We start from the raw sequence: 12,896 nt of genomic DNA, 5'->3' as shown, positions 1-12,896 counted from the left end.
TTGGACCTGATGGTGACAGCAACTCTACTGTTTTTAGTCTGTAGTTATTCACTATCCTCTACGAGTCCCTTGCATTTTTGTAAAAGGCCTCTGAGAACAAATCCTCCTTGAATGATATAATTTGAAGGTGCCATCTGTTTTCTGCTGGGACCTGGACTGAATTAGTACATAATTGGCACTATAGTGGGCCCCAGGAAACAGAGCCCGGATTTTCTGGGGTTGGGTTGAGGAAAAATGGAACATGGATTCTCCATAACAGGTGGTGATATAAAACCTTAGAGAATTATCAGTGGTAATGCCAGCGATGATAGGCAAGTAGCAGGTAAAACACTGAGGTTTCCAATGGCTGTGGTGTTTAGTTTCTATGGCAACAAAGTGGAATTTAGAATTGGGAATCACCTGGATTCTTCTTACAGCCTAAGAGACAACACAAAGGGAAAAGGAGAATTTAAAAGTTACAAATACCCAATTAAGAACATATGGTGAACAAGAAGAATTTTAGGATGGTCTTGAAGAACACTCTCATCTTCAGTGGTCAGAGGGCAGAGATGGATAAGGACCAAGGCCCAGTGATATGAGAAGGACTGGAAGTTTGCAGAGGCAAATCTCCATGAAGAGAAGTGTGCCCAGGAGGAGATGGTGGGGCCCTGAGACGGGGAGAAACCTATGAGCAGATATGGGCAAGACATAGATATCCAAAGCCTCAGTTACTCCTGGGTCTCTTTAACTCTTAGAGGTGGCTCCTTCCTGTACCAACTCCCAGGCCCCATCCCTTGTGTGTGAACCAGTCCTCCTGTCAGCCTTGAAATGGTTGCACGAGGTCATTAGCTCATAGTCTGCTGCCAGCCCCTGGATGCCACAGCATCTTCTATGGTTCCCCTGTAACCCACCCACTCCTTGGTAAATAGTTTCCCCCATAAACAAGCCCTCTTCAAATCATCCTAATTCAAATTTTATCCACCAGTTTCCTGTTGGTATCCCAACGGGCACCAATAATCCAGGCAGTACGATCTGCTCCTCTCCCAGGATTCTCCCAGTGATGTGTCCACCAGCCAATAGCCTTTCTTCTTGCCTCTTTCCCCACTTTGCTTATCCAGTTCCTTCCAAGCTCTTCTGATTCTTGGAATCACAGCCTAATGTTTACCTTTACCTTCCTGCTGCTTGTGGTCCAAGTTATCAGCCTTTCTTAGCTGCATCATGCTGCGTCAGACCTCTAGCTGGTCTCTGCTTTTTCTCTTGCTGCCTATAGTCCAGTGCACACCCAGAAGTCAGAGTGACCTTTCAAATAGATTGTGCTACCTCTATGCTGACACTTTCTTGGAAGCTTCCCTTGAGATTTACAATGAAATCCAAAGCCCATTTTACCGTGGCCTCCAAGGTCCCCCTGACTTGGCCTCTTTTATTTGACCAACCTCAGCCCTTTTCCCCATGACCTGCATTCTGAATGTGCCAACAACTCCTTCCATCTCAAAGCCTTGGTGCTTGCTCTATCCTCTGTGTAGCATCATCTCTCCTCCTGGATGGTAGCAGGTTCAGTCCTCACTTCGCTCCAGTCTCTGCTCAAAGATCCGCTTTTCAGAGGGCCTCACATAGTCCCTCTCCTTTTATTTTTATTTTTTAATTTTATGTATTTGGTGTGGGGTCTCACTATGCAGCTCAGACTCATAGTGATCCTGTTGTTTCCAGCCTTCCATCACTGGGATTACAGGCTTGAGCCCGGGCTTGGCATGGCATGTAGTGCTGGGGATCAAACCCTGGTCCCTGTGCTTGCCTTAGCAGGCCCTCAGTCCACTGAGCTATCTCGATGGCCCTCCCCTCTCCCTTTCTGACCTTTCCCTTGTTTGCCTTTTCTTTACAGCATGTATGGCTTCATCAGTGTGTGTGTGTGTGTGTGTGTGTGTGTGTGTGTGTGTGTATGTGCACGTGTGCTCTGTTTTTCGCCTTAGAGTATGAGTTCATGAAGATAATATTTGCTATTTGTGAGGATAATGAAACAAGTACAAGAGGTCCAAGGGTTGGCATCCAACCCAGACACTGGGAAGCCAGCAAGGGGTTTTCAGAGGAAGTGACAAGCCTCTGTCACTCCTGCAAAGGGGAGTGCACCAAAGTGCTCCTCCCCTGGGATCATATATTCCCTGAGTGGTCAGGATGGTGTCTTCTTGGTACCACCAGACCTGTCCGCCATATTTTTTCTTGTCTGCCCATGAAATGTAACATAGAAAGTGCTGTCAGAAAAATGTATGATTGGCACTTTCCTTGGGAGAAGAGCTTCAGTGGCTGGAGGCCTTTAAAATTCTTTCTAGTGACCTGACATCTTGTTGACTGGACCAGCCTTCTATGAACCAGAAACTATCCCCTCTTGACCTGGGTTCCAAAGGACGTGACTAGCTCCAGCCTACTGAGTAAGGTTCTGAGCACTGTCCTCTGTGTCAGCGAATGCAGGGCAGATCTGAAGCCAGCAGAGACTTCACTTTCTCCCAGTGGGCTCTCTACTGCCCTCTTGTTAGAAGTGGGGTGGGTGATGGAGTTGCATGGGGAAACCTAAGCCATTAGAACGAAGCTTTAGGCCATTTTCTATTGCTGTAGTTGAAGCCCAGCAGATTGGATAATTTATTAAGGATAGAGGTTCATTTAATGATCCCTCGTTCTGGCGGCTCAGAAGTCCAAGGCAGTGGTGCTGGCATCTGGTGAGGGCCTTCCTGTTGCATCCCAACATGGCAGATGGCATCACATGGGAAGACAGAGTAAGGGTGAGATTTTGGGTCTCTCTCTTCTTGTAAAGCCACTAATCCCATCATGAGGCCCTAACTCTTAGGTTCTAACCCTTAGGGCCTCATTTCATTCTTTTTTTTTTTTTTTAATTTTATTTATTTGTGTGTGTGTGTGTGTGTGTGTGTGTGTGTGTGTGTGTGGCCAGCTCAGCCCACCAGGGGGCAGGGCTGGCTGGCATGTGGTGCTGGGGGATTGAACCGTGGTCCCTGCACTTTGCTAAGCTTGTTCTAAGTAGGTGCTTTAGACCACTGAGCCATCTCACCAGCCCCCTCATTTCATTCTGATTACCTTCCCAGGACCTTACCTCCAAAGGCTGTTAACATGTGACTATAGGGATTATGTTTCCAATACAGACAAATTTGGGGTAAACATCCAAACCATAGCAAAGGTGTTAGAAATCCTTTGGGGCCTCAGAGCCAGGCCTCTCCTGCTGGGTTGGGCCTGAGGTACTAGGGCTGCTCTCCAAAATATAGACGTACATGGCTTTTTGCCTGGCTTTCAGTCATCACTCAAAAGGGAGTTGTGTGAATGCATAGGATTCCTGGAGATAATCACCTCGATGATTGACATCTCTGTGTCGGAATGAGGCTGTTGTATTGCTTACTTTCAGTGTCAGATTTGAAGCCTCTATTTAGAGTGGAAAATACTGAGATACTAGACTCTTAAGGGAATGAAGCTGGGCTAGGATTTTCCTCCAAAGGGTTGTGCTTTTAATTTTTTTTTTTTTTTTTTAAAGATGTTTCCTTGTTTGTATTTATTTTTATTTTTGGCGGGACTAGGGATTGAACTTGGGCCTTTGCACTTGCCAGGGAAATGGTTATTCCACTGAGCCATCTCCCTAGCCCCCTGTGCTTGTATTTCAAGCAATAGATAGCCCCACTCACCAGCTCTTAAGGTGCCCGTGAATCAGGCAACAATGAAGGGCAGTATTCATAGGAGAGAAAGAAACAGTGAAACTGAATGCCATCCCCAGAATCCCTATAACTTCCGTCCCTCTTCTTTTGGAGTAGTGTCTTCACATAAGAGAATCTGCAGGTCACTAATGATGGCACCATAATGGCCTGGGGGACTATATGCTATCTCTTCCTTTGTCCCAGTGGGTAGAAACCTGTGCACAGAATTAACCAAAGGGGCTCATTAATGAGGGCTGAATCTTCCCAAGAACACCAGTTCCCTTCCTCTGAAAGGGGAGCAAGCCTGGTTCCAGAGTCACAACCAGGTAGACTATCTGCTCCTGCTCATCTTGGCTCTGGGGCCTTTGACCTGAAGCATGAAGCAGCGAGTGTGTCAGAGGGCAGAGTGGCTGTTCCTCATCCGGGAGACACTGGCTAAGGACCAGGGGAGCCTGCATCCTCTCCGAGGGTTACCCTGACCACTCCTCCTCCTCCTTCCCTTCTCTTGTTTTGGGGTTCCCATCTGTGTTTTCCTTTCCATGTTTTCTTTATGATTATCTGACCAGCTCCTTCTTCCAGGGTCTCTGTTTCTGCTCTTCCCAGCACCCAAACGCAAGCTTTCCATTGTATGGCACCATGTCTAGTCTCAAAGCCACACTTCCACCCAACTTTAGTGTCACACCTTCTGACTGACACGCAGGGCTCAACTTAAACTTACAGGGACTTTTACAAATGGAGATCAGATGCTCGCTCTTTTTTTCCCCCAGATGGTCACTCTTGCCCAGTCTGCTGTGGGCAGGCAGACAGAAGGCAGGCCATTCAGCCTGTCAAGACAGTGGGGGTTCTTTCAGAAGTGGGTATGGCTAGGAAACAAACCCAATGTACAAGCCAAATTCCAGTACAGTCTTGAAGGAGACTCTCATCTCAAGTGGTTAAAGGGTAGAGGTGGATCAAAATCAAGACCAGGTAAAATGACAAGGGCTGGAAGTTTGCAGTGAGGATGACACCTGCTCCAGGTGGCCAGGATCCTGGCTGTTCTATTGCTCCAGCCAGGTTTAGGGATGAATCAAGTCAAAGCTCATTTCCACAAGCGATTTGGAGTCAGACCATCTCATATTTGAGACCTGTCTTTGCTACTTATGAGTTATAGCATCTTGAATGGGTTATGCGCTGTCTTTGAGTCTTAATTTCACCTGAAAACAGTATCCATCTCAGAATTGTAATGACATTAAATAAAGTAGTGTAACCAACATGCATCTTGTGTGCAAGAAATGAGAATTTAAAAAATGTTAGTTATGTCTCCATCCTAGGATCTCAAATAGCTCTGTGAATTTAAGGGGGCCAAATTGGCCCTATGGACAACTGATTGGGTGTTGGGGGGTAGTTTGTACTCTGGGGAAAGAAACTTTTTAAGCTAATGGTGGTATGGAACTCCTAGCTGGGGGTCCCTCATACCTGGCGGAGATCACCAAGTCCCACTGTGGCCACACCCCATTGGTACCCCCACTACAAAGAGAAGAGGCAGTGGTTTATAGTGTGAATCCAGTTTACCAAATTCAAACCCTGAATCTATCCCCAACTGGCCCTGAGCTTTGGGGCTCATTCCTAAGCCCCTGTACAAAATCTTCAGTTTCCTTGACTGCATTTTGCAGACAATTCCAGCGCCTCCCATGAAGGATTAAGAGAGATCCACAGGAGGGCTGTCGTGCACAATACCCAGACCTAGTAAACCTGCACTCGCTGGGGACTGCTGTTATAATTTGTGATGTAGAAACAAAATGGAACAAATAAGTGACTCCGGTTAGTGAAGGGACTGGTAAGGAGTGATGAGGGAAAAGAGTCTTGGGGTCCTACAACTCAGTTAGGTGGCCCCAGAGACCGGTGCCCTCCTGCCCAAGGGCCTCCCTCACACAGTTGAATGCAGAGGGACGGTGACCACCTTGCAAGAACTGTAGGAGCATCCACAGCAGAATGTTTCCACTTTATTGTCTGTAAACTCTTCTTTGGTAAACAAGAAGACAGGAACCCCGAAGAGAAAAGAAGCACACTGAGTACAGGAGGCAAGGAGAGGACTGGTGCCTCGCACAACAGAATTCCAAGAAGACAGCTACACCATTAGCAAGGTGGTGGGTGGGAGCAAAGGCAGGGGGCAGCGAGAGGGAGGAGTCTACGCTGTTGGACGTCAAAGCCTAAATCCTACAGTGGATGAGCTCATGCACCACAGCAAAGAGAACAGGGAAGCTCCGCCCACGCCCCACCCACCTTCCACGCAGCTGGTGACCCCTGGCGGGCAGAAGGTGTGCCTGGTTGCGGCTGCTTAGAGGCAGGCTTGAAGGAGGTCCCTCAGCTGCCCACCCTCCATCTCTCCTTTCCTGTTCTGCAGGCTGGTGAGCAAGTTGCAGGGGTGGTGGGAGGGGCACCCATGATCTCTGGGTCTGGGGAGAGGTATCAGGGCTGCAAGGGAAGGGTTTGGGAGAGGTGGAGGAGCCCTTGTCCCTCCATTTACATGAGCGGCTCGCTGCACAGCACGATCTCCAGGTCCTTCCGGTAGAGCTTGCCTGCCTCAGCCAAGGACATGACACTCTTTCTGTAGTTGGTGAGCTGCTGGATATTCATTTCCTAGGTGAGGGAGAGAGGGAGAAGGCAGGCTCAGCAGAGGACCCCATCCCACGGAGCCCTCCTAGCCTTCACACCTGAACCTTGCATCTTCCCTGTGGGCAGGGACTCAAGGACACAGGGCACACTTTGGAGTCTCACGGACCCGGGTTAAAAGCCTTGTTTTCCCTATTGGCTGTGTTGTTGGAGGAGGCTGTCTTTCTGAGGCTCAGCTGCCTCGCCTGCAGAATGGGTCCATTAAGAATACAACACTTGCCTTGTTGTTACAACGATCAGGCAAGGGAACTAATGGAAACAACCTTGGCACATCACCTGTGCTAATAAGCACATCAGAAAAGAGCAGCAATGGGGGTGCAGTTGTTACTCCGCATGAGGTCCACTGCCTCGGAGCCAGGCTGGCTCTCTGTGGTTGCTGGAGACGTGGCCCCAAGAGCTCCTCGGTCTTCAGGCCTTCTGGATCACACTTTCTTAAGCAGGTCCAGTCTAAACAAGGGATCCTGTTTCCTCCTGCAACAGAGCTCTCCGGCCTACTCTATTTGCTGGCTTCTTACTGTCTTCAGAGCCTCTGAGATAGGCAATCCATGAATACATGCCCAGAGTGTCGCGTAAAATGGAGGCCAAAATTAAACAGAATAACCCAATAACTTATATAGCGTACAGACTTTATAACAACTGCTTTGGATAAACATAACAATGGTCTGAAGTAGAGCAAGGTCACCCATCACCAGACTGGAAAATCACTTAAGGGTTTCTTTCCACCCTTTCCTCTGCCTCTTCCTTCCATTTTTCTCCTTTCTTCTCCTCCTATTTTTCTCCTCCTCCTCATTCTTCTGTATTGAAAACAATGGCTGATACTTTTTTTTTTTTTTTTTTTTTTTAAATCTCCATTCTGCTAGTGAGAAAACTGAGGCATGAGTACTAAGGTCGTCCCTAAAAGTCAAACCAACTCATAAAAAGTCTGTGTCTTCACCTGGCTCACATGTTCTTTGTTTCTTCTTCTTGGGGCTCAAAGGGCAGTCTTTTTCTTGCTATTTAGGGACAGTCCTCGTGTTACTGACCTGGTTTGGTGCTACTACCCAGCGCAAGACCCTTTCCAAGCACTTCTAGCATGGGGCGGGAGGCCTCTTTCTTAAAGCTGTGAAGTCCCTGGAAATGTTGCCTCATTGGTAACACTGGGCGCACCTGGGCTTTCTGAGATTCAAGTAGGAGCCAAGGAGGAGACTCCCACCCAACAGCCTGGGCTTGAGAAGATCTCACGGGGAAGCACGGCTGTACGCAAGTTAGTGTCTTAGCGGATGGGGCTGCTTGCTTTCAACGTCTCCAAGTTTTACTTGAGACTGGGAAAGGCTCTTCTGAGTTGCCATGATCTTAGGTTTGCTGAGAAATAGCGAAGTTCCATCCATCAGCCGGTCCCTTCTGGAGCTTGCAGTATTAATCTGCTCAGGAGCATTATCACAGGCCATGCAGGCACCACCGGAATGAAGCTTCATCTGCTGTGTGGGCCTTCCCGAAATGGCCATTCCCATTCCTGCTCACTTGCTGTTGTTATTTAGTCATGTAGCTCCTGCTCTCGGATTCACTGTCTAAATCCCCAGGTGCTGGATCTGGGGCCCGGCCCAGGTGGAAGGCTCTCAGGTAAACAGCTTTATTCATAGCCTGTTCTCTAGCCTTCAGAGTTGCTTCCAAATCCTGACACCTGAATCTCTGCATTTGCTTGCACATCTGGAGTGAAGCTGTGCAGCTCCTTGCATTGTCCTCCTTACTCAGAAAGCCCCTAATGAGTTAATGACCAGGACATGCAGATCCCTTCAAGAGTAATATGTACCTTCAGGGTTTATCAACGTCAGGTGTTAGGCAGGGCCTCGGAAAGACTAATCACACCTCATTAATCCAATTACTGTTATAAGTATTTTGCATTATGGTCCCCAACATTCCTTGTATGCATAAATAATTTTCACCTAAGGTGATGCCAGGAAAAAGTTAGCTGAGTTCAAATCCCTGGTGAGGACTCTCCTCTTCCTAGGAAGTATTTGATTTCTTATCATTTATTTTCTGCCTTTTTGAAAAAGCACTTGTAGGTAATATGAAAAAAAAGTAAGATGAAATAAATGAGAGATGATATTCCAGATGAAGATAAAGAGATCAGAAAGCACTTGGAAATAGAGAAGCTGCAGTGAATTTTTTTCCTCTGAAATTGAGCATTAAATTTAGCTCTTGTTTGGCAGCCAAAGCAGTTAGACAACTCAAAGAATTATAGAGATTTCATCATCTAATTAAAGAAAGCAGCAAAACCACTTGGTCCATGAAAGACATTTTTCAGGCCATGAAGGAAGACAGCTGTGGCCTGGTCTCCTGGTGCCGTCACAGGATCTCTTCTGGCTAGGGACCAAGGTGACCTCCCTGAGGGTCCCTGTAAGATACTCAAGAGCTAACACCAGGCAGGAGCATGTGGGTCACCACTCAACCTTTTCTGTGAGAGGAATAAGCACTTTGGTGGTGCCTTTCGATTCCTTCCCAGCTCCAGAGTCTGTACTCAGTCAAATTCAGAATAGCCCACTTCCCTTACCGGGGCTCTCCACAATCGCTCTTTGTGTTCAAAGTCTTCTTTCTTGGCAATGTGGCTGATGCTTCCATGAGCCCTGGAGGTGTCAGAACGGCTACTGCCTCATCATAGTATCACTTGTAGCAGCCTCCAGGTGGAAGCAACCCAAGGGGCAACAGGTACAATGCAATTTAAACATTCATGGTAACGTTACTCAACTTTTTTTTTTTCAGCTTTTTAAAAAAATGTATTTGGTACAGGGTCTTACTATGCAGCTCAGACTTGTAGTGGTCCTGCTTTCAACTTTTGTTTTTTTTTTTTTTAAGATACAGGATCTTGCTAGGCAGTTCAGACTTGTAGTGATCTTTCTGTCTCAGCCTCCTCAGTGCTGGGATTATGGTATGCACCAACAAGTCTGGTTTTGGGGACAGCATGGTATGTGGTACCAGGGATCAAACCCAGGTTCTTGTGCTTGCCAGGCAGGTGCTTAGGCCACCAAGCTATCTCCCCAGCCCACTCAATGTTGAGAAGGAAGGAAATTCTGCCAATGCTTACAACACAGATGAATGTTGGGCAGCGTGAAATAAGCCAGTCATGAAGAGACTGTTGGATTCTCCCTTGATGACAATCCTGCAGTAGTTTGGTAGTTAAATTTATACAGACAGAAAGTAGAACAGTTGCTGGCAGGTGGGAGGTGCGGAATGGAGAGTTATTGTTTAGTAGGTTATTTCTCTTTAGTTTTGCAAGATGGAAAAAGTTCTGGACATGGAGGATGATGATGTTTATGCAGCATTATAAATATGTTTAATACTGCTGAACTGTACACTTAAAATGGTGGAGATGGTAAACCATATTATATGCATTTTACTACAATTAAATACAAAAAAATCGATTAACCAACCAGAAATAAAAACAAAGCCCTTGATTGTCTGGTGGCGGGATGCAGCATGGTGTTTCTCCACCACACACTCAGGGAACCCCATCCAAGGCCCTGGGCTTGCTTGCTCACCTTCTTGTTCTTCTCATAGAGATCCTTCAAAAGCGCATCCAGTTCATTCTCATCAATGTAGCCACTTCCATCCTAGGAGGGCATGAGAGGGGCAGCTTAGAGCTCTGAGACCCCGGGCCTCGCTAGCCTTCCTCGTCTCGCTACCACCTGGTGGTTTCCTCCCACCCATTCTGAGGAGCACCGAGGGCCTAACCTAACATTACACTGTGCAAATGGAGGCATGCAGATCACGTAATGACAGGATAGCCTTCACTTCTGTCTCTACCGGTCAGCACAGGCGCAGGGCAGCTCAGTGCACTCCGGTTAGCCTCACAAGAATGAGGCTCCAGAAGCACAGTTAGTTAGTTCCTTGAGCCTGGGCCTATTTAAACACTACCTCCACACTCTTCAAGGCTGAAGCAGGGGGGTTGTAAGTTCAAGCCCAGTCACCTGGGGAACTTAAAAACTTAGCAAGATTCAGTCTCAAAAATAAAATAAAGAGAAAAGAAAAAGTGTCTGGATCTAGCTCAGTGCAAAGGCCCTAGGTTCAATCCCCCAGTATTGAAAAAGAAAAGTCTGCAACTAAAATCTGGTTATAAAGATCCCTAGACTCACATGGGCAGGGACAGCTAAGGGAGGGGTAGAGGAGGGCAAGGAGGTCACCTTGCTCCAACAGTCCTAGGAAAACGATGCCCCGGTGTACCACGCTGCCCCGGCAGCACTGAGATCACAGCGTAGCTCCAAGCATGATGCTTGGACCCACTTCCGCTGATTATCCTCCCCTGGGTTTTCAAGAAACCTCACTCTTAGGCTCCATAGGCCGTGGAGCAAGAGTGACATTATTGCTGCCGTATAGCAGGGGCCCCTCTTGAAGAAAGCTGTCTTAGTGCAGCCAGAGTTGAGCTATTGTGGCCAGGGCTCCCCTGCATGCCACACTGTTCCTTCTCACCTTGTCATAAAATGTAAAGATGGCATTGAACTCCTCTGAGGTCAACTTCATGCCCTGTAAGAACCAAGGCATTAAAGAAAGAAGCAAAAGCCCCAAACGCACATGTGTGTGTGTGTGTGTGTGTTAGTGTATACATGTGTTACATGCATGTGCTCCATTTTGGGACACAGGAGGGCGGAGAGCTGCAGTTTAGAGAGATTAAGAGGAAAGGGGAAGCAAAGTGAAGTGAAGTGGCTCTTTTACCTGAAATTTAAGCAGGAAGTTTTCCTGTACCGGCAAGAGTCTAGAAAGAAAATGTCAGAGCAGAGATTAGGAGACAAGACCCAGGCAGGAACCAGTGGATGGGGAGTACAGAGGCAGCCTCTCTAGTTGTCAGATCCATTTCTGATTCCTGAGTACTTCATAATCGGGAATTAGTAGAAAGTTCCAAAAAAGACAGTGGACAAAGTGAGGGATTGACATTGCTAATTCCACCTGGCTTTGTCTCGGGCTCCATGACCACTGGCCCTGTCACTTATCCCATCCACTGATCTCAGCAATGTAGATGGTAGCACAGGAGCCAAAGTAGGGGTGAGAGCAGGTGCTTACCGAGACATCTCTGAGAGGCCCAATTTGCCATCCCCGTTTAAGTCAAACATGCGCAGCTGTTGGGGACAGAAAGTAGTGCTGAGGTTAATTGCATTGACCTTGTCTCACATGTGGTTTTGGCCTGCCATCCCCTCCCATTGGAAAGGAGAGGCAGGTGAAGCGTGCTTGTGCCTTCTCTTAGGTCACTTGGAAGATGGGGACCAACATGTTCTAAATCAGCCACTGGGTGAGACAGCAAGGACTCAATCCCTGCTCCTCCTTCCCCTTCCCACAGAGAGGTGTGGCTGAGGCCCGGTGGTGGTCTGAGTCACAGCACCAAAGGCCCACCCTGTCCTGGTTTACTCACTCTTGGAGTTACTGAGGTTGCCATGGAAACAGATGCTCTCCTCCCCTGTCAGTATCACAGTGGCCCAAGAGTCAGCTCAGAGGGGACCTCAAAGGGTATTTGGGGCCATGAACCCACACCCCTAAAGCCAGTAGCTGTATGAGTTGCTTCTTGTGAGCCTGAAGACCCAGCAAACCAAAGACCCTGCACACCAGAACCCCCAGTGCCTTGGGGCCCAGGAGGAGGGATATTCCTGTCCACTCACTATGGTTTGGGTATATTCCTGGAGTTTAGGCTCATCATATGGCCGGTTGGCCTTCTTCAGCAGATCAGACAGGAATCCCTGGAACACAAAAGGCTTCTTCAGAGCTAGAGTCCTGTGATTTCTTTCTTTCTTTTTTTTTATTTTTTTATTTTTTTGATTTCTTTCATGTGTTCACTAATTCATTCCTTCAGCATTGCTTGATGAGGTCTACTAGTTATATAGCTCATTCCCTCATCCCTTAACATTTGTGGAATGAACTTGGAAGTCTTGGGTGACAACTAGGAGCAACTTGGTCCCACTGAACAGATAGTAGAGGGTCAGCCTGTCTTCTCCGAGCCCAGTATTAGGGTACAGTGGTGTCCAGGGTTCTGGGGGCCCAAAGGAATTTGGGAGTGGACATACAAGCTAGGAGTCTCCTGGAATGGCCTCCAGGATGACTGTCCCAGGCCCTAAGGTGTGCTCTGCTTGAACTCTGTGACCTGGCAAGCTCCATATTACTGATTTCACAGGAGCAAGTCCAGCAGTTTAGTACCATGTTCCATTCCTCTTAAGCAGACCACAAGTCCATGCCCCTCACCCAACACCTCCTCCCTCCAAGGGTTCCTTAAGTCTGCGGTCATTCTGGTCTTACTCTCATGTCCATGTCCCTCATACCGTCCCCAAATCCCATCCTACCTTGAGCTCATTGGCTTCAATGTAGCCACTTCGGTCTGTGTCATACTTCCTCCAAGCCTGAAATGGGAAAGTCAATTGATTCACAAAGACATATCAAAATCTACATGTCTCCGTTTCATTTCTCTCTAGCAGACCAGTCAGGGTCTCAGTATTCAAGGATATTGGAGTAGACTGGGGACATGGAGGTGTTCTAGCTCAGTCTGTTCAATGTCACAGAGGAGGAAATGAGGAGGTATCTTGGTTAAGGTCACACAGATAAGGAGGAAAACTGCTTGGATAAAGC

The 12,896-nt window shown here is 47.6% G+C and overlaps 1 protein-coding gene across 1 annotated transcript in view; it reads right to left on the bottom strand.

Moving 5' to 3' along the window:
• Positions 1 to 6,046: 6,046 nt before the first annotated feature.
• Positions 6,047 to 12,896, bottom strand: part of Calb2 (calbindin 2) — a 30,845-nt gene continuing 23,995 nt past the window's right edge. The window contains exons 5-11 of the mRNA XM_012513512.2: positions 12,614 to 12,670; positions 11,939 to 12,016; positions 11,349 to 11,404; positions 11,004 to 11,043; positions 10,761 to 10,814; positions 9,833 to 9,904; positions 6,047 to 6,284 (exon numbers count right to left, since the gene is read on the bottom strand). Coding sequence (XP_012368966.1) covers positions 6,168 to 6,284; positions 9,833 to 9,904; positions 10,761 to 10,814; positions 11,004 to 11,043; positions 11,349 to 11,404; positions 11,939 to 12,016; positions 12,614 to 12,670 — 474 coding nt within the window. The 3' untranslated portion in view covers positions 6,047 to 6,167. The remainder of the gene's footprint in view (positions 6,285 to 9,832; positions 9,905 to 10,760; positions 10,815 to 11,003; positions 11,044 to 11,348; positions 11,405 to 11,938; positions 12,017 to 12,613; positions 12,671 to 12,896) is intronic.

This window comes from Octodon degus, unplaced genomic scaffold (genome assembly GCF_000260255.1).
Source record: "Octodon degus isolate 3935 unplaced genomic scaffold, OctDeg1.0 scaffold00011, whole genome shotgun sequence".
Lineage (NCBI taxonomy): Eukaryota > Metazoa > Chordata > Mammalia > Rodentia > Octodontidae > Octodon > Octodon degus.
Note: the sequence above shows the minus strand (reverse complement) of the source record. Positions and strands in the feature narration are given on the sequence as shown.